We start from the raw sequence: 21,351 nt of genomic DNA, 5'->3' as shown, positions 1-21,351 counted from the left end.
TTTTAAATTTGGAGTTTAAGACTATTAAACTTCAAATTTAAAAATTATAAGAATTACTTTTTAAGTATAGAAATTCGTAAAAATTTTTTCGTTGACTTCAGCTGATATACATTGATTATTATTCAGTTTGTTATTGTGTACATAATACATTGTTATAGTTCATGTACATTTTATATAAAATCTAAATTTGAAAATAATCATGTTTTTCTATCAAGTATGATGCTTTTCCCGCTCTTTTTTGCAAAGATATTTAAGAATTCTCGATATAGATATCGATATTTAAATTTTTCATTCATTGAAGGCCCGATAGATGGAGTAATGCTGAACTCTTAACTTTTCGAGGTTGCTAAGAATGTGACTTAGATGTGAATCAAAAATTATTGAAGAAATCCTATAATTCTAACGTAAGTGTTTCAATTATTAACTGAAAAAATTCTACCTTTTATAACTTTTTTTATAATTTGGAATATATTTTTTTGTTCCAAAGCAATTTTGTAAAAATACCTTGCCGTAATGTTAATCTTACATTTTATCTTACGCTATTTATTAGCTTTATAATCCAATGTGGATAAACTTAACCTAAGATTAGACTTTGATAATATGATTTTATAAACTATGATTATAGTAACCTGCTTATAAAAATTTTCGATGTTTTCACAGATGTCGGATACAAAAACAAAATCACTGGAAAATACTGCGCCAGCAGCTACAATTTCAACCGAAAAGAAAGCCAAGAAGAAATCTAAGAAACCAAGAAATTATGATCTAGGAAATGGTGTTTATAGATTTAGCCGTTCACGCATGTACCACAAAAAAGCCATTTATAAGTTTCTAGATAAAAAAACACCTAAAATCGTAAGTAATATAATAAGATTTATTTGTAAAACATTGGAAAAAATTTATGAACATTTTTTTTATAGGTAAAACTTAAAAAACCATTGACGAGCGAAAAAGAAATAGGCGGTGATAAGAATGGAGAAAAACGAATTGTTCTATTAAAGAAAAGAAGGGCTAATTATCCTACAGCAGATCCTATTACAAAGAAGCATGCCAAAAAATGCTTCCGTGAACATCGTCGATATTTAAGATCTACTTTAGTTCCAGGAACTATTTGCATTTTGTTAGCTGGGTCTCACAAAGGGAAACGTGTTGTTTTCTTGAAACAGCTGAAAACTGGATTACTGTTAGTTACAGGTTGGTTTTAATATATTTTTGTTAATTCTATCCATGAAAACATATATAGATAGTCAGTTATGTATGCAGAGTATCGATTCATAAATGTCTGAGTCAATTTCGGATATATATAAAAATATAAAAATAAAGTTTAATAAAAAAAATTTGTGCATACAAACAATTATTTTATCCGTGATCTTCCTGAGTTACGAAGATCAACATAGTTACTTTAAATAATATCCTTTTTTATACTTACACAGTAGTGATCATTTGAAATTAAAATCATATTTAGTATATATAAATATATGTTTACACATACACATATATAGGAATAAAAAGAAATGTAATTACTCGTCGATTAATATTATCTATCAATTTTATTATTCCTGCAAGATTTAATAAATATAAACCTTTATGTCTTAGGTCCATTTCTGATCAATGGTTGTCCACTGCGTAGAATAAATCAGAATTATGTCATAGCAACTTCTACACGCATTGATCTTTCTGGACTCAAATTGCCAGAACACATAAACGATGAATATTTCAAAAGAAAACGTGAAAAACGATTAAAAAAAGAGGAGGGTGATATTTTCAGTAAAAAGATGGATGAGTACAAACCAAGCAATCAAAGAAAATTGGATCAGAAAACTTTAGACAAATTTATAATAGAAAAAATTAAAACAAATCCAGACAAGAAATTATTATTCACCTATCTGTCAGCTATGTTTGGTTTGCGAAGCAGTCAATATCCGCACAGATTAAAATTCTAATATACTGTTACAATTAACTTGTATGATTTTATGAGCTAAATTAAAGAGAATAACTTTATTTTTTGTGTTCTATAATTAACTACTTATTTAATCATTTAGCTATAAAATGATATACATACAAGATATATGCATACCATATTATATCGAATAAAAAAAAGAAAAACAAACAAAAAATTCTTTTATTTTATTCTTATGCAATATATTCAATAAATAAATTAATCCTCAGAGAAATTAATAATAAAAAGATATAAAGAAATAAAAAAGAATGTTGAATGTTAACTAATCTTTGATTAGAAAAATTGATCAGATCTAAAATTTTATCTATTAATGAATAAAATGACATTTCTTTTTTCAATAATTATAATGTTTGAATTTCAATATTTTTTTTTTTTTTTAGATATTGAGATCACGTTAGAAAAATTAATCTATTTTATTTTATTTTATTTTATTTTATTTTATTTTATTTTATTTTATTTTATTTTATTTTATTTTATACAAAAATATAATAATCATTAATATATATGTACATTTATAATTTTCTTATTTAATATTTTTACTATTTTAACATCACATTTTTTAACATCATTCGAAAAGTACTTAGGGAATATATCATTATTTAATTCATCAGAAATAATATATTGCATAATGTTATCTATAGTTCTATATGTTGATTTAAGAAGAAGAGATATCGTTCTGATAAAAATTCATACAGCCATTGTAATTTCTTAGTTCCTTGGTGTACATTTTAATACTATTATTTCGTATTAAATATTTTTCAAAAATATTCTGTTGATCATAATTAACAAATTCTATCTTATATTAATAAAATATCTTATATTAACAAAAACCATAATTTATATTAATAAAAACGATAATTTATATTAATATATTGATATCAATAAATATGTATAATGTATGATACATCATTGACAATGAATCATTTGACAATCGAGATAAAATATAAAAATATAAAATATAAATTATTAGCATAAATTAATGTTAATTATTATAAACAAAAATATTTTTTATGCAAATTTCGGTATATTACTTAGCGACTAATATAAATTTCTTCCACAATTTCTTTTACAAATAAAAGATTCTTTTACAATTTTTAGAAGTTATATTTTTTCTGGCACAATTCTTATAAATTAATTCTTATAAATTCTATGATTATATCTGGTAATATTGACTTCATATATGTTGTTCTATATTCTTCATCGAAAAAATAAGTATTACATTAATAAGTTGAACAATTATAATTAGTTGAAATTTTGATTGACTTCTACCAAAAATATAATGTTCTTCTCATCCCCTATCGATATATTATCATGCTCAAAAAATACTGATATTTTTGTCTCAATTTTATATGTTGTGATATTAGATCCTTCTAAACCTGTTAAAAATTTTTTATTGGCAAAAGATATTTAATTCTCCATCCAAATTGAAATATGTATTTTTTCGGATATTTCTCTATAAAACAAATAAAACATAAATATAATAATATTTAGCCTAACAATATAAGCATAAAAATATTTTGAATAGAAAAATAAAAACGTATAATATTTCAATGAAAAATGTATAATGCACAATTTGGATAAATCTAATATTTATAGGAAAGTTAAGAATTATCGGAAAAGAAAAAAAATTATACTAACAATAAAATATCTTCATTATTTAAAAGAAGAAAATTCAATTATTCAGGAGTTAGAGCAGCGAACTCCAAATTCCATATTTTACACACACACACAAAATAAAAGGAGTTATATATAAAGAATATGGACAAATATAAAACTTGATATTGTTTGTGTAATCATTACCTACAATTAAAATTTAACAATTATAAATGTTAATCAATATTTACCATTACTTCCATCTTAGTGTTCACGTTAAATTCATTGTGTAAAACAGGCAAAATATTATCTTATTGAATATCATTAAAATCTTGAATTACAAAAATTATATAACATAATCCAAAGTCTTTTGAAATAGTATCAACTTCATATCCATAAAATACAAATTTCTTTTTAATTGTATATCTCCCTTATAAACTTTTAATATATTGTTATAAGTATTAAAGAACTAAACTATTAGATATTATTCCTTTTGTAATATAGTATTTTCTTGTCTATTTGAAGAACTTGAGCTAAAACAAATAAATATTAATTAATCATTAAATAAAAGAAATAATAATTTTTTTCAAAATATATGCAATTAATAAAATATATAACATACTTTGTTATCTGATGGTCTAATATAAGAGTATTTTTGCTGTTTTGTACAGAAGTTGTGACGATAAATCCAGGCCAAATTATCTACTTGTTTCATTATTTTCATCCTTGAATTGGTAAATATATAATTAACATATTTTATATGAGAAATAAACATTAACAATATATTTAATTTTATTTACCATAATTCATATAAGTTAATTCCATTCTCAGTCGATGATTTACACATTTGTTTGAATATTCAATCATTGATTGTATATACTCAACTTCGTGCACGTTTTTCCTTTCGTTGCAGGGAAAGAGTTCATGTGAATAGAACATCTCTAATTTAAATTAAAAAATTAGAATATTACACATTATATGCATAAAAAATTGGTAAAAGTAATGTTAAATTACTATTTGTTAGGTTATATGATGTTATAAGTTTAAATTCAAGATATATATAGATATACATACTTTGAAATGAAAAAAATACTTCGCTTTTTAAAATATATCGTGCAGAAATTTTCAAAATTAAGGAAAAGAGAAAAAACATTTTTCATTGTTTTCACGAAGTACATCACACATTTATCTGACATATTAGAAGCCATTTTTAATTTTATACGAAATTCAAAAGAGTTGTATACTGTCCAATTACATATTATAATAATTATGATATAATTATTCAATTATGCTAGTTTCTATTATTTACAAATTTATTTATTAATAAGTCAATTTCTAGATTATTTATTTTAAACCATATTGTTACATATAAAAATGTACACTTGAATGTATATAGATATGTACATTTAAATATAAACAACGATGTATTCGGTAACTACAAATGTATTAACAAGTTTTTTTGTTAAAATAATAAAAATGAATGAAAATCTTATACAACGAATCAAAAACTTTAATATCAATGAGTGAATTTTATGAGTGAAATTTGATTAAGAGATTCTATAAAATGATTTACTTCAAAAAATGACACTGTATTATGATAATATAATGCTTAAAACATTTTTGTTAACATAAATGTGTTATTTAAAGATTGTTGATCTATTTATTCATACAACTGAAGTAAAAATAATTACATGTAGCAGTAGAAACTTGTACATTATAATTACCACATAAGTTGATACTTCATTTTATGGTTATGTTTTACTTTGTATAGTGTATAATAAAATAACAAAATTTGTAAAAACGCAATTGTAATTAAGTGATTTACGTGAGATAAATAATGACAATGGATATTTACCAAGAGATCTTAATTAACAAATGTGTACAGTATTACACGGAACTTATATCCTCCAGGTATACTTATACAAAATTTTATATATACAATATATATAAATTTTTTTCTTGCATTTTTATATATAATATCTTATTTTAATAGTATTTTATTTTCTAACATTAATATAGATGGAAAAAAATGTATTACATATCAACTTCAAAATATAAGGAATTGGAAATATTATTCTAAATGTTAAAGCTAAGAAAATATAAAATTTCAATTATAAGTGCCAAAAACAAGATGGATACTTCTATAACATTTAACAAATGGTAAGATATTAGCACTGTCAGAATCATTTTACTCTTACTCGTAATATACTTTTGTAAGTACGATTTTATTACAGAGATATATTATAGTTTTAAATAATTTATTTTAGTTTTAAATAATTACATTAATTCATAAAAGGATTAATAATATTATGATTTGATAGGACTACCTGGATATAAAGTAATGATTACTGGACTTATGATATACAGAGGAGGTATTATTTTATTAAAAGAAAGTAAATTTAGAGAAATTGATGGAGAAATAAAAAATTTATCCATCATCAATGCATTAGAAAATGTTCTAACTTGAACTTTGTAAGTTTTTAAAATAATCAATGAGAATTTATTATTTATGTTTATAATATTTTTAAGTATTTGAATATTCCAAAAACTGTTCAAAAAATACAGACTTCTATACAATAAAGCTTAGAAGATAATGAAAAACCACTTGCTACAAATGATCTCTTTGAAGATGATTTTGAAATCAATTTGGAAGAAATTACACAAATTGAGCAATGAAGTCAAGAGATAGATAACATATGCTATAAATATACTAAATAGATTAGAATAAATAAACTAACCAGAATAACTTGTCTAGTACAAAAAATATTAAATAACAAAATTTTATTTATCCAAAAGATTCATCAAAACAGAATGACAAACATAAAAAGAATAATATTACTGAAACTTTCGATACAGTTAATAAGTTGTTAGAAATAATAAATAAAAATCACTTTATCGCGTTTATCTCATGTACAATTATCAATAACAAAAAGAAAGAATTTCGAGTATTATTTAAAGAAGATAATGATCAAAATATGAGAGATGATATAATAATAATGAAAGTTCTGTTAGCAGTTGAAAAGAGAATATTAAAATACTAAATGACATGTTATTTCAAAGGATGATTTCAAATTTGGTGATGTTGATGTTCCAGAAGCTTTAGAAAAGAAGATTTAGTAAAAAATAATAAAAAATGTTAATGAAATGAAATTTTCAACTAAGTAAATCATTCTTGCGAAACATTAATTCCATAAAAGGCAAAAATTCCTTCGAAATATTAAACTTAAAACATACAGCATTAATACAAATGAAACATCATCTAATGCACAAGTTGATCGTTAAAAAAAAATTGGAGATAAAAGATCTATAGTACGATTTAATATTTTCAGCAAACATTAATATATAATAGACAGAATTGTGTATAAAATATAATATTTGTATTTTAGGAATTAATGTAACCATCATTTATTAATTGATCAAAAATACGCTGTATTTCAAAGAAAGTATGATCAAAGAAACATAAAATCAAGAAAATAATGTAAAAAGATTTTCTGACTTTATAAAAGCAAAAAAGTTACAAGAATAAATAGCATTGAAAATTTTAACTTTATTTGTTATGCAATTGAAAAAATGGTAAAAGAAATAATTTAAAACATTTTAATAGTATAAGAACAATTTACTACATTTGAAAAATTATTTAGAAAAAATTTTTATTAGCAATTAAAAGTAACAATTTCTGATAAAAAAGCAGTATTATATATTTTAGAAGAAAATTTAAATATATTTATTAATATGTTTCTATACTTTTTTTTAGATTATAGAAAGATTTTTTGGATTTAGCGTTAAGGGATTTCCCCAAAAAAAGGAAACATGCAGAAACTAATGGTAATATAGAATATAAATTAAGAATGGTAATATTTTAAGATATGTTAATCATAATATTTTATCATACATAATTGTATTATTTATTACACATATGCTGTTATGTATTTTATCTATGTACATTTTAGTGATATTTTAGATTTGCCATAATGCAGAAAAATTGAACAATTGGATGTTTTATTAGAATTGAAATTGAAACTAAATCACAAAGTAAAAGTTGTAAACATTAGGCCGTTAAGTGATTAATATAAAGGAAATAATTGATAAATTGATGAAGACACTAAAGATTTATAAAATTCTACCTCATATAATTTTACATAAAGATTCGTTTATATTATCATTATTATATCATGTTATTTGTATTACTACTACTATGATCTTTACATTTTTTCTTATTGCAAATCAATCACAACTAAGTTGATTTAACAAATGATACCATTCTAATTATATTACAATCAATTTTATATTTAAAATTTTAATGATTTGTTTTTTTTTAATGAATAAATAAATTATTTAGAATAATATTTATTATTGTTTTAAATTTTGTCTATGTAAAGAATTCGAAATGCTCCAATTTGAAACTCAAAAGAAAATAAGTTGAAGGGAAAAAAGTGAATTCATTCTGAAGTTTTTTTTTTAATCTTCTATAATGGTACTACACTTTTATATCACCATACTTTGATTATGTAAAAGCAATGGGTAAGAGCAATTATACCTTGCTTTTTAGTATCGTAGAATTTAAATCTAATTTGAGTGATGAAAACGAATAGTAAAATTATTTCTTTTTATTTTCTTGTATTTTATAAATCTAAAAAATTAAATTAAAAATTATACTTCCAATATTAATCTTTTTTTATATACACATTGTTTGTCATAAAAATATTTAATATTATTTATTATTATATTTTGAAAGCTTTTTTATTATTATAAAAATGTTTGTTCTTAACGCAAATCGAGTTCAAACGATATTATTGAGCTACTTAAAATCTACTTTTTATTTACTTGTTAAAGTTCTATTCTTATTATAATTTTAAGAAGACTACCAAAATATACCTTTTAATAAAAGTCTAATATTAAAAGTATGATAATAAATCCTTCTTTTATTTTTTACCTACAAAATCGATTTAGTACTCAATCTATTAATGGAGAAAGAAAAAGAAAGAGTAAGAGTTTGAAAAAAGTTTAATAGTTCGATGATAAAGAAAATTAAAAACTTTCCTCTGTTCGAAAACGATTAATATAGGACGAAAAAGATATTTCTTAGAACAATAAACATAATGATAAAATCTTTTGTCACTAACTTTTTACTGTTCACGAGTTATTTTTACATTTAATGGAATTCAATCGAATCAAATAAACGAGAAGAAAAATTTTTCATTAGTTTGGCTGAATGTTCATGGGGATGAACATTCCCATACATTCCTTCTCATAAAAAAAAAAAAAGGAATATTCACTAGAGTAAGTTCAAATTCAGAAAATCATAGGAAGTTACAGCAAGAGAGAGGGAAGGAGAGAGAGAGATAGAGAGAATAAATTTAATGAATTAGTCATCGCTTTCTGAGAGAATGAGAATAGTAAAAGAGAGAGGATGGTGATAGTTTAGGAAGTGATCATGTCATTTTGTCTTTGTGAACTTTTCTCTGATCTCAAAAGGTCAAAAAGAGAAGAATCGAAAGAAGGGCTGGCAATGGATATCATCAATTTTTCGAATAAGGATGGTAAATATGGTTTTATGTCGTAGAGCATATTTGGATCTGTTATTGATGACGATAATTAATATGCAGGGCGTAGCAAAAACTTTGTACACTCGAAATATTTCCATTATTTGTAAAAATATCACACAACGATAAACAAAAAATCTCACTTAAAAAAAAAAATGATTTTGAAATCTCCTCTATATTTCTATCTCCTCTATATCTCAAAAATTGAAATATCTCATGAGGAACTGAACCTACCAAAAACATTTTTTACAAATTTATTTGATATGAAGGAGTACATTATATGGTGCTAATTTTTTTTGCAGGTCAAATAATGAAATGTAAGGAAAATTTCAAAATCTAAATCCATTTTTTTAACGGAATTATAAATTTTTCTTTTCGATGGCGTTTATCGAGACGACTTTAACAACAAGCCATATGAGGTCATTTATTATCGTAAAATATTATAAATTATATTATAAATTTGTAAGTTTCTAAAGATTTATTATCATGTATGTGTTGCTACTATATCTTGCACCATCTCTCTTTTTTCTCTTCTTTTTTCCTTCTTCTTTCTCACTTTTTTCCTACACTCTCTTTCTTTATTTTTACTTCTAGATTGTTGAAAAGATTTTAATGATACGGCTGAATTGTATCCTGATTGGTTTAAGGATGTTACCTGAAATATACTATGACTGGTTATCGCAACGACTAAATCTAGAAAAATTTACAATTATATGGTGGTTAGACGCCATATTGGTTTGTTTCGAGAGGATTATTGGCGGATAAATGGACGAATTGTGAGTCGTGCATGTCCAAAGGTTACCATGAATCGTTATCAATAAATCGTGAGCAATCGTGGAGAGTGTCACGACCAAACAAGAATGAAATCTCGTCTCTCATTTCCTCTTCTCTTTCTCTCTTTCACTACTCCATTTCCCTTAGAACGGTGAATCCAAATCGACCAGATGTCTGTAGGCGGGACCAGTCCCTTCTCCTGGGAGGGTTAAAGAAACCGTTTCTAGCGTAATCGAACGCTGACAGCTATAAGTATCGTACCGTTGTCATTGCGTACACGGTGTCTTACCGCAAACAAACAGTACAGACCTGCGTTGCATTCACATATCCTTTTGTTTTTTTTTAACTTAAAAATAAATCAATTTTAAGGCCCATAGATTTTACAATCTTTGATTTTATAAAACATTATAAAACATATAAAACTATCATAAAAAGTACTGTTCGTTTAGTAACTTTGATTACATTAATCTTAGAAAAATAATTAACCGTAATTTAATCTAACTTATTTATGTATGTAGTTCAAGTACTTTGGACGATAATATTGCACGCAACATTATAATATAACTGTTAACAATAACAATAAAGGATGTGATGATAAATTATAGGAACTACAGTTCATTCTAATTAGATTCTTAAATAATTTAATTAATAAAGAAATTATTAATAATTCTTATTGCTATTATATTCACTCACATTAGAAACTTATCGATATCGTGACATTCGATATTTTCATTTCTATTTGCGCAGTTTATTTATCGTTATGTTTCGTCTATTGCTGTATACAGGATATTTCCATGATCATTTTATTTTTCATCGCATTCACAGTATGCAATGGTTGTTATGTTGATCTTGACCAGCGAAGTAGTCAGATTATAATGATTACTCCTTATTTTATTTACCCAAAAAATAATTTCTTTGGACATATTTTTTTCGAAAAAAAACTAAGATTTGCTTCCTGATTCATGAAATTTTTATAAGTTTAACTTTAGTTAGATCTCAGATTATGATTAACTTTTTAGTGCATTTCCTTATGTTAAACTTGTACCTCTTTATAAAGACTCTAGATATCCAAATATATTCGTTAGGTATTATTTCAATGGCTTGCTTGACTAATTCATCTGTTATTTAATTTCTTGAAATTCCTTTATGCGATGAGTTTAATTTGTTTGTTATTTTTCATGTTATACGTTCACGTACCATTTCTTCGATTATTAGCGTGGAAATAAATAAAGCTACGGAAATAAATATGTGATAAATATCTGAAATATATGAAATAAATATCTATAGAAATATATTCCGAAAACTTAGACATTTTCATTAAAATTATCCGAAAATTTTCGACAAATAACCATCCAGGCTATTTGTTCTTTTTATTTTTGTCACGATAATTTTTACTCATAATGATCCAAATTTTGCGATGTATTTTAATTTCTTATATTAGAAGTTGAATATCAAAAGTTGAATATCAAAAGTGACACATAAACATGAAATTCGTGTATTCCACAGCACAAATAATAAACACAGGCAATTGCTTCGACAGAATGTCGTATGCGGTGTCGCATGCTCTTATGCATTGCTACATTCAAAATATATTTTGATGTACCTTTGTCATTGCATGCAATGTGCGCTTTTTCAACTTTTAGTGACCTTCCAAAAATTTTTGTTATCAAAATTATTCAAAAAATTTCAACAAATAGCTATCCAAACTGTTTTCTCTTTATTTGTATCGTAAATTGTAATGCCGTATTGAATAGCATTTAAGTCATAGATATGAAAAATATCGATACCCATTTGATATTTTTATGAAAATTTAAATGGGAGCAATTTTTTGTCTTTTTTCTTTTCTTCCTTTTAAAATTTTATTTGTTAGTCTACAGAATCACTTTTCGTTTGTTTATCAATACACCGGCAAAGATATTAAATGGATATCGATACTTTCATGAATTTTCAAACGGATATTGATTCGATATAAATACTTTAGATTTGATATTGATTCAAGAAATCAGTATCGAAAATTGATACCAAGTACCAATATTTCCCATTGAGTATTAAATTATACCCTTTGATATTGAATGATGAAATATCATCATTAGTATCGGTATCGATCCCATCACTAGTATTAGGTTGGCCTTGAAGTTTGTTTCTAGTTTATCATGAAAATTAATGTTTAATATTTTTATTTGGATACAATTTAATAGGAAATTATTTAAAATAATACATGAATTAAAGCGAATATTTTATATTTTAAAACGAATCATTTTGTGCATTAAAATAAATATTTAGCATTAAATATATATATATATATATATATATATATATATATATATATATATTTAACATTTAACATTTTTGATTTAACAAAAACATTACATTTTGTTCTATTGAAATTTGTATTATATCATTGTTTCCTAAAAAAGCGTTTGCATTGGAATTATACAAATATATTTCAATGCTAACAATTCGGGAATCTTACTCATGATTTCTAATGATATTTAAATCGATTATTCTCATCAGGTTTATTTCTGAATTTTTGTTTCATTTATGTCTATATTTGTATGTTCCGAGAGAACAAAGTCTAAAGAACGAAAAAATATTATGTTTTCGATATCAAACCGAAATGATGGTGACAGTATAGAATTCGATGTTAACGTACATTTATTCACGAGCAGAGACAAATTATCACTGGCATTATATTTTGAATTTACATATGATTGAAAGGATTCTTTTTCTTTTTCTTTATTATAAATCAATAATCATTCTTTCCATTTTTTGAGACGAAATCTCACCTTAGCGTTAGAGATATTTTTTTTCTTACATTCTTTGCTACTCGATGTATCTTACAATTCATTTCTCGTTTTATTTTGTTTAAGAAATGTTACAAACAAATTGGGAAACATTCACACTTATTCAATCGTTGATAAAGTGTACAATTTTAAACGATTTTAACAATTAGTCCAAAATACATAGATAATTCTTTAAACGGTCTAAGATATTCGAAAAAATTGAAATAATTAATTAATATTTCCTAATTTTAGGATCATATAAATTATGTATCTATACTGCCTTCTTTTGATAACGCCACCATTTAAAGGAAGATTAGTAAATATAAAAATTCCACGAAAATATATATTTTTACAAGAATTAGCTAATTACTATTATTCCATCGGTTGATAAACTTTTATTAAATTTTAATTTTTCTTTCCTTTATCTTTTTATTATTCCATCTGTTCTTTCGCATTCTTTTTAATTTTCCTCCTCGTTTTTTATTTCTTCTCTATACGAATTAATAATTAAATAAAATTCATGACCATCTATCGATAAATTATAAATGCTACTCTTATTTATCGACGGCATTAACTATCTATTCCTGCTGTTCCATCTGTGAGTGAATATAATAGATACACTGAGCAACGAAAGTGAAGGAAGAAAACTTCCGTATTTCATTGAAGCTTATCTCTTTTTTTTTATTTCTTACGTATCTCTTACAATTTAATATTTGTCTTTTTTCTTTCAATCACGCGAGATGTAAAATCGAACAAAGTAACGTAATAAATAAATACAAAATAGAAATAATATTTGTATTTATTTACTTATTCATTTTTCCTTTCTTTTTATTCATTTTTATTAGCAGAATTTTTTATTAACCGAATGTTCGATAAAATGAAGACGAAAAGTATAACCAAGAGTATTTTTCTGTCTCCTTTTTATATATATGAATTACATAGTTACGAAGAATATTATAATAATATATAAAAGGAAATAAACTCGTAATCCTATATCTTCATAAATATAAATTAACGGATATACTGTTTTCGAATATTATAGTAATATGTAAAATATTAAAATAATAAATTAAAAAAAGCGTGAAAATATAGTAGATACAAGGAAAACTATAAGTATAACAAAAATCAATAGCCGTTTAGTATTCAATTGTTACTCCATCTTCCCTGCACATATTATTTTATATTATTTTTATTTGAATTATTATATTACTATTATTATCGTTATTCTTATCATCTTCATTATTATTACTATTATTGCTATAATTACCACTGTCATATGGTGGAATCTTGAGCAGGCGTAAGTGTCTATCCCCACTTTTCAAAGGGCTTTTCTCTTTTCTATCCCAATTTTCTCCTCCACAGACATTTTCTACCCACATTTCCCAAAAAGCCCACGGAAGGTACATTTCGTTACTTCATCTTTATTATGTCTAAAAGACTTAGACAATGCATTTACACTCGTAATATGTCTGACACTAATTTCATCGAAAAGTTATTTGTAGATTTACAAATCTTTTAGAAGGCTTCAAAATAGAAAACAATTTATTTGTTTTAAAAGAATTTACCATTGGTGATCTAAGAGAAAATTTAATAGAAAATTATATTTTTCTATCACCATTCGATGAATTGAAATTATCACAAAAGGACAGAATAGGAGTGAGGTACGCAAACTAATTTTTTATTTTATTTCATTATAAATTTGTTTTTTATATAAATAATTAAATAATAAATAATATAATAATTATATTTTATAAATGACCAGATTAACAGTCATCAGATAACAGATAACCATCATGGTTTAGAATGGAAAGATGGATATATACATTATAATTTAAGATACGATATTTTCGAGCAACATTTGATACCTTTATCTGGTATTAGAAAAATTTATATGAAGGGTACTGAAAAAATTCAGTGGTTGTACGAATTTCTGTCAGAGCGACATAATATACTCTTTTTAAATAAACGAATAAATATAATAAACGTAGAATATCAAATGCAATACCTCATTTCAAATGAACTAGACAATAACAATTATTCGAAATGTTTCTTCCACAAAAGCAAAAAATGTTGTGCTCTAAAAATATTAATAATGCAAATATTAAAAAAAAAAACTAACAGCTTATCAAGAAACACATAAAACGGAATAATATCCATTTCACAAATATTAATTAATTATATAAAATAATATATTTATAAAAGAAAGCATGATATAAGACAAATGTTTTAAAGTACAAATCGAACAACATAGAGGAAAAATTTCATATAGTAACAAGATATCTCAGGGCGCGCATATCAGTAAATAAGAGTAACTGTTGTAAATTATAAAATTATTTAATCACTTATCATAAAAATTCCCATTAGCTGACTAACCTCAGATAAAATACAAGCAATCTTTGTGTACTGCCTAAGCTCCTTTACTAATATTACTAAGATTATTATATATATTTATGTTGATATGAATAAAAATATCCTTTATTAATAATTGTAATTGCATAGAAGACTAAGATAAAATAAAATATTTTAATATTTCTAATACATGATCTCAATAATAGTTTTTTTTTCCTATCTAATTTAATTATCATATAAATCACTATATGTAATTGCGCAATTTAAAAAAAAATAAAAGAATATGAACAGAGATATTATTATTAATAACCCATTTCTTAATAATCTATTGTTAATAATCCATTTCATACATTCATTCTATAAAAAGTTATTTATACATTCATATATATATACATACATATATGTAGATAAATTTCGTAAATGCCATAAAAAATTCTTCATTTGAGTTGTAATATTTATGAAACTGAGCTCATATTTCTTTTTACTAAGAATATAACGGATAAATTTTTTGTTTTACCATAAGTATTATATAATTTTCCTTTCCTCTTTCTATTTAAAACATGTATGATTATTTTCTTATTATTGTAATAAACAAACATTCATTATTTATTTATTTATATATATATATATATATATATATATACATATATATATATCGATACATTGTTCTATATAATATATATCGTTATATATATCGATTATTTCGTAGAAATATTAAATAGATTTTGCAAATGATTTCACAAAGAATACTTGTGTATCTTTTACAATTAGTGAAGTATTAAATTATGTAACTATCATTAACAATGACAAGAAATATAAACAATTAGTACCGACTAGCAACTACACTTTTTTGAATAACTTTGCATCTAACTTACTTTCTTGGTACATCAAAATTATTCATAAAAAAATCATTTCATGATTTCATAAAAGTTTAAAATTGGAATTTTTCCAAGTGGTTGTATTGTAATTTGAACTCTTAATTTTCGCTTCGATGCTGGGGATAGTCCAGTATTATCTAATTTTTTATACTTTTTATTCACTTTTTCATTTTCTTCACAAATATTATGTTCACAATCTGTCGCCTTAGACAAACATACGTGGAATACTGAATTTTGTTACTTTAGGCGGAAATTATACGATACAGAGAAACCACAGTACTGACGGTATTCTTTTATTATACTCAAGCAAAAGAGAGTGGCACAAAAGAATTCAAGGGATCAGAATACCCAAACCGTTTACGATGAAATAGACACATCTAGCATGTATCCACACACAAAACATATACTATCATATATCTTTTAGAAATTTTCTAATCGTATATAATAACAAAGAATAAGAAATTCTGCGCATTCACAGTCATAAAAGTTCGAGATTGTTGCGTAAAAATGGCAAACTATAAACAAATTCAAACTCTCGACAAACTAAAAAAGGAATTTGATAATTTGAACGTCAAATTAAATAAAAATGATATTTCAATAATAACTATAATTATATAATCTAAATAATTTCGATATGAGGAAGCAAAGTTGTTAATAGATTTTAAAGATAAAGTATATTTTGTTAAAATTGAAACCATATTACCTGTTGTGACAAATAAAATAATATAATTGATGTGTATAGCAGCAGAAACAATTATATTATTGATAAAAAACACGGTATTTGCAAATAACAAAAAACATATCTTTCATACGTTTCAAATACATTTCCGAAAGAAGAAAACGGTATCTAAGGTACAAACCTTTTTAAAGGTTATAAGGCGCGATAATATGTTTCTAACAACATCGAATATTGTATCGCAAATAAACTTGAACAATAAATATAAATATATATGTAGAAGGAGCATTAGTTAAAAATAACAACGGGTTAATATATATTTACACGTTAAATTCCAACGAAAAAGAAATAAGTTTTCCTTTACCAATAGAAAGTTTAAAACAAGTAGATTTACTTGTCTAAGTCAAGACCTAACGGATTGTTTGTCGAGGAGAGCGAAATCTCACATACTTTAAAAAATAAAAGAACTATAATAAACTTAAAAATTAATAAAGAAAATTCTATAAACGAGAATACTAATAATGAGGACAGATACACGATGCATATATTAAATCTTTCGGCAAATAGGGAAAAGACAATAACGAGGAATAAACAGATATACACCTAGAAAAATATTAAAATCGTTGTTCAAAATGTACATCAAAAATTCTCTTAAAACCAATTTGTAAGATAAGAGAACTCGAATTCGTTAAGTTCCAGAACAAAACATAGAAAACATAAATTCTCCGACGTACAGTTCCTAATTTTTTTATACAGAGAAAAGAAATTATAAAAGTAGAAACACCAATAAAATAATAGAAACACGATAAATATAACTTATTACACATAACTATTAATAGCGATCATGCACTTGAGATTTCAAAGAATCCTTCGGATAATCTAAATTGGTTGTTAAACGTTCAAAGAATTATATGTATAAATATAATTACCTTTTTCTTACTAAAACTTGGAATCAAGTAAACCAATAATTCAGAAGAAATGAAAATCATTTCGAAAGTAACAAAATCTCGCTTCTTATACTCCGAAATAAATATTCTATCTCAACGAAATGTATCTTACATAAAAGATAAATAAAAATTTATTTTATGTATATTTCCATGATATTAAAGATAAATTTTTTTCTAGAAAATCTGAAGGATATAAAATTTTGTTTAATAAAATCTCGATTTGTTGAATTGGCACATATGTGTGTCAGAAAAAAAGAGAGAGAGAGAGAGAGAGAAGAGTGAGAAAAACTCATTCCAGCAACAAGAAACGATTCGATAGTAGTTCCAAATCGATTAGGAACGTTGTGAGAAAACGTGGTAGGAGAACTCAATTGTGTTTACAATCTTTACAGAAGAAGGATGAGTTGTCATATATAGAATTGAGGAAGGATGACTCATTGACAACAAAAGGGAGGAGAATATGAAATACCTTGGACTTTTTCAAACAATAAATACTAGTTATACATAAAAATTCTAAAAACGATAATAAACTATGCATATATAACAAAAAAACTATTCTTTAAAACTAGGAATTAAGACTGTTCATGATCTCTAATTTTATAATGACTTAGACGAACAGAGTGAATTCAGGCGTAATTTTGACCGATTTTGATAAACAATGTCTTATTTTAAAAGATAAAGATTTAAGCGAGAAAATAACTTTTTGAATTTTGGAAAAAGCTTTACTTACTGTAATATTACTGTTACATCCCACGTGGTACGGGCCTCAAAAAAAATATATAAGTTATTGAACTTATCTGAGGTGCTCCTACTCTTGTAGAATTTGTGTCCTTTTTGACCGTTACTTGCTATGTGCAGTTCTTGACATGGGACGGACACCAATACGAGCTGACTTCCATTCCAACGATCTCCTTCGTAATGTAGATCGGTGTTAGGCGATATGGAATTGCTTAAATGAGCTTCACTTGAGGATCGAACGGCGATAGTCGATTCGGATAGTAAGTCTTCTTCTCGAGCGTGATGAGTCGGTATGAATATTGTTGAAATATAATAAATTATTATTAAAATTTTTTACAATTTTAATTTTATGAAAATTATGTAATAAACTAGGATAATAAATGTATAAATATTATAGAAGAAATTAAATGATAAATTATTAAATGTAAAAGATTTGGCAGTATTTAAGATTTAGAGGAACCTGTATAGTAATTGATAATCCACGATAAGATATACTTCATTTTAAATTTATTAATATATGTTTTTAATATTTAATTAAGTTAGATAGAATATAATTTATAAAATTTAATAAAGTAAAATAATTCAAGTCAAAATATAGTTTAATTAAGATTAATATGGATTACAGTTAGTTTAATTATTGGATTAAAAAATGAAATTTTTTTTATGAAAATGGATTTAAAAGTAAATTTAATAAATTACTTAAATTGAATAATAAATTAAATATGTACAAATTGCCCGTCACTTTCAATAAAATGGAATAAGTCGTAACAAAGTTTGAATTTGATATGAGGCAGGTAAGATACGGCCTCGTGTTGGTCAGTAGTTACCGTTGGAACAATTCCCAAATCTTTGTGATAACGAACCGAATCGTAAAGCGACGCGAGTAGATGTAAATGATACCACCGCGTCGTGTTCTCGGCATAAATAAAGCTAGGATTCAAAGATAGAATATGTTAACTCGTGCGATTCGTACGCACCACCTAGTAAAAGAATAACTTAAGGTTAAGGATTCACGTCTTATGGAAAGATAGCTTTTATTAGCTTTGAACTTGCCGACTGCGTGACAGAAAGTTCTTGAGACTCGCGAGAATAATTAATGTAACTTGAAAATAGTTTAGAAAAGTTTTCGCGAGGTTTTGTTGGAAACCTAGCCGGAATTATTTAAGACACATTGACTTAAACTTAACAATATTAATTTATTAATACCTTATAATAACTGTCGGAAATAACTATCAAAAAAATAACCGAGAATAATCGTCGAAAAAAATATATATATTGAGCAACGAGTGACGTCATATGTAACGTTAGCGTGGTAAAAGCGTAGCGTTGTCGGTGGTGGGGATAAACCTACCTGCGGGAGCTTTGACGTAGGGATAAGGCGTTGCCTCGACCTACCGACAATATGGACGTTTGGTGCGTTACATATGGCGTATGTTATGGCTTCCATCCAGTGCGTCACGTGTGTCACGTATCATGGGCTCCATCCGGTGCGCTACAGATTATGTATTGTAAAAATATTTGATTGTAAATATTTGTAATTAGAAATTACAGGATTCGATACAAAATTTTTTATTATGTATATATATATTAAAATTAAAATTATATATTATATTATATAAATATATTATTAAAATTTAAGTAGAATTATGGATACAAATTCTATTATCGATCCATTGCTTGTGACTGTTGCATTTTGTGAATTTGCAAGAAGTACTAGCAGAGTTAATTTGTTATTGTTTGAATAAACAAGTTCCATATGTTCATGATTATTCAGTAAAAAAAGGTAAAAATGATACAATTACTATAACCAAATAAGAATTTGCAGTTCATTGATGTATAAAACTGATTTTATAAAAATTTCATCATTGAAATAAAAAGATTTATGAGACTGAAGGTGATGTTGAATTAAAAATAAGAAAAAATATATATTAAAAAATAGGAAAAATTTTGATTAAAAAGAAAATATGAGTCTTGTAAAAAATTGTTTATCTTTTCTTACCAATTTAATCGCTTTTCTGCCTTTGATGAAGGAGCCAAAGTATCGATCTTGAAGTTTCATATCTTTCAGCAATTTTTTGTAGAAAGTTCAAAACTATTGAGAAAAGTTGCATTGAAAGAATAATAGTGTTAATTATAAAATAACAACTATTTAATTTATTCTCGAGTGATATTCATGATGATATCAAAACAACTGTAATTATTTACATAACTATATTAGATACAACGCAATATTATTTTCATTAAAAAATTATTTAATAGATTCGATACACATACTGATCTACATTAAAAAGATTTGGAATCAATAGTGAACATGTTAATTATAAGCATGGCCTATCTGATTTTACATATTCTGTAAATAGCAATGTCTATCTATAAGTTCTATCAATAATTCTATCGTACTCTGATTATTAATTACTCCTTATTAATACGTACTTGTTTCACATTTTCAACATTGATGATATGATTGTCGAAAGTAGCTTCAGAATTTTATTTTTTTCCATTAATTAATATTTTTTGATCTGGATTCTAATTTTTGTTTAACTCTCTACATTATTTCATTAAGAATAAATTCCAAAAAATTGCTTCAAAATGTTATAATTACATAACCTTATACGTTGAATATTGTTACACAAATGGTTCCTTTTCCTATTTTTTTTTTTTTTAATTCTTTTTTTCTTTGACACTCTTTCTTTCTTTGCTTGGTCTATATTTATCATTTTCTTCTTTTTTCGTGTACATTTCTTTTATTTTTCTATAGTTACAAATTAATTTAACAATTTAATTGCAAATCATAATATAATAATTTTTTTAGCCCTTTGATTAATAGTTATGTATATTTGATGTGCCAAAGTTATTCGTTTTTTCTTTTCACATATATTTTATTAAAACTATACTATACGATAGCAACAATTATAATAGAAAAATTTTTAATGATTCAAATTTATTTCCCATATGACAACGATCGCATTAACTACAGTTAACGTTTCGCCATCTCGAATTCTGCTATCGAACTTTGTCTCTTTCTAATTCTTTTTTTCTCTGCTTCTATATTATCATAAGAAACCTGTTATCACATATGTAATTTTGTCTATTTACTATTTTTTTATCTT

At 24.7% G+C, this 21,351-nt stretch overlaps 1 protein-coding gene and 2 long non-coding RNA genes across 12 annotated transcripts; 2 read left to right on the top strand and 1 right to left on the bottom strand.

The window, feature by feature from the left end:
• Positions 1–297: 297 nt before the first annotated feature.
• Positions 298–2,001, top strand: LOC124956186 (60S ribosomal protein L6-like). Its single transcript, XM_047511656.1, has 4 exons — positions 298–404; positions 661–855; positions 921–1,194; positions 1,597–2,001. The coding sequence occupies exons 2-4, from the start codon at positions 661–663 to the stop codon at positions 1,941–1,943; spliced, it is 816 nt and encodes a 271-aa protein (XP_047367612.1). The 5' UTR covers positions 298–404; the 3' UTR covers positions 1,944–2,001.
• A 471-nt stretch (positions 2,002–2,472) lies between these two features.
• On the bottom strand, positions 2,473–4,892 carry LOC124956193. Of its 2 annotated transcripts, XR_007103155.1 has the most exons (5): positions 4,628–4,892; positions 4,354–4,494; positions 4,176–4,278; positions 3,805–4,086; positions 2,473–3,413 (listed from the first exon to the last, which is right to left on the bottom strand). It is a non-coding gene; the product is annotated as an uncharacterized LOC124956193 (long non-coding RNA). The 2 variants fall into 2 exon arrangements; XR_007103154.1 differs by lacking the exon at positions 2,473–3,413 and having other exon boundaries at positions 3,519–4,086; positions 4,628–4,882.
• A 31-nt stretch (positions 4,893–4,923) lies between these two features.
• Positions 4,924–10,450, top strand: LOC124956191. Of its 9 annotated transcripts, none has more exons than XR_007103151.1 (7): positions 4,924–4,984; positions 5,325–5,464; positions 5,573–5,713; positions 5,875–7,126; positions 7,308–9,093; positions 9,399–9,558; positions 9,691–10,415. It is a non-coding gene; the product is annotated as an uncharacterized LOC124956191 (long non-coding RNA). The 9 variants fall into 9 exon arrangements; XR_007103152.1 differs by lacking the exon at positions 4,924–4,984 and having other exon boundaries at positions 4,991–5,464; positions 5,875–6,025; positions 6,940–7,126; positions 9,691–10,450; XR_007103150.1 differs by lacking the exon at positions 4,924–4,984 and having other exon boundaries at positions 4,991–5,464; positions 5,875–6,025; positions 6,648–7,126; positions 9,691–10,448.
• The last annotated feature ends 10,901 nt before the right edge of the window (positions 10,451–21,351 follow it).

The sequence above is a fragment of the Vespa velutina genome, chromosome 21 (genome assembly GCF_912470025.1).
Source record: "Vespa velutina chromosome 21, iVesVel2.1, whole genome shotgun sequence".
Lineage (NCBI taxonomy): Eukaryota > Metazoa > Arthropoda > Insecta > Hymenoptera > Vespidae > Vespa > Vespa velutina.
The sequence above is the reverse complement of the archived record's forward strand: the minus strand, read 5'-3'. Positions and strand labels throughout refer to the sequence as shown.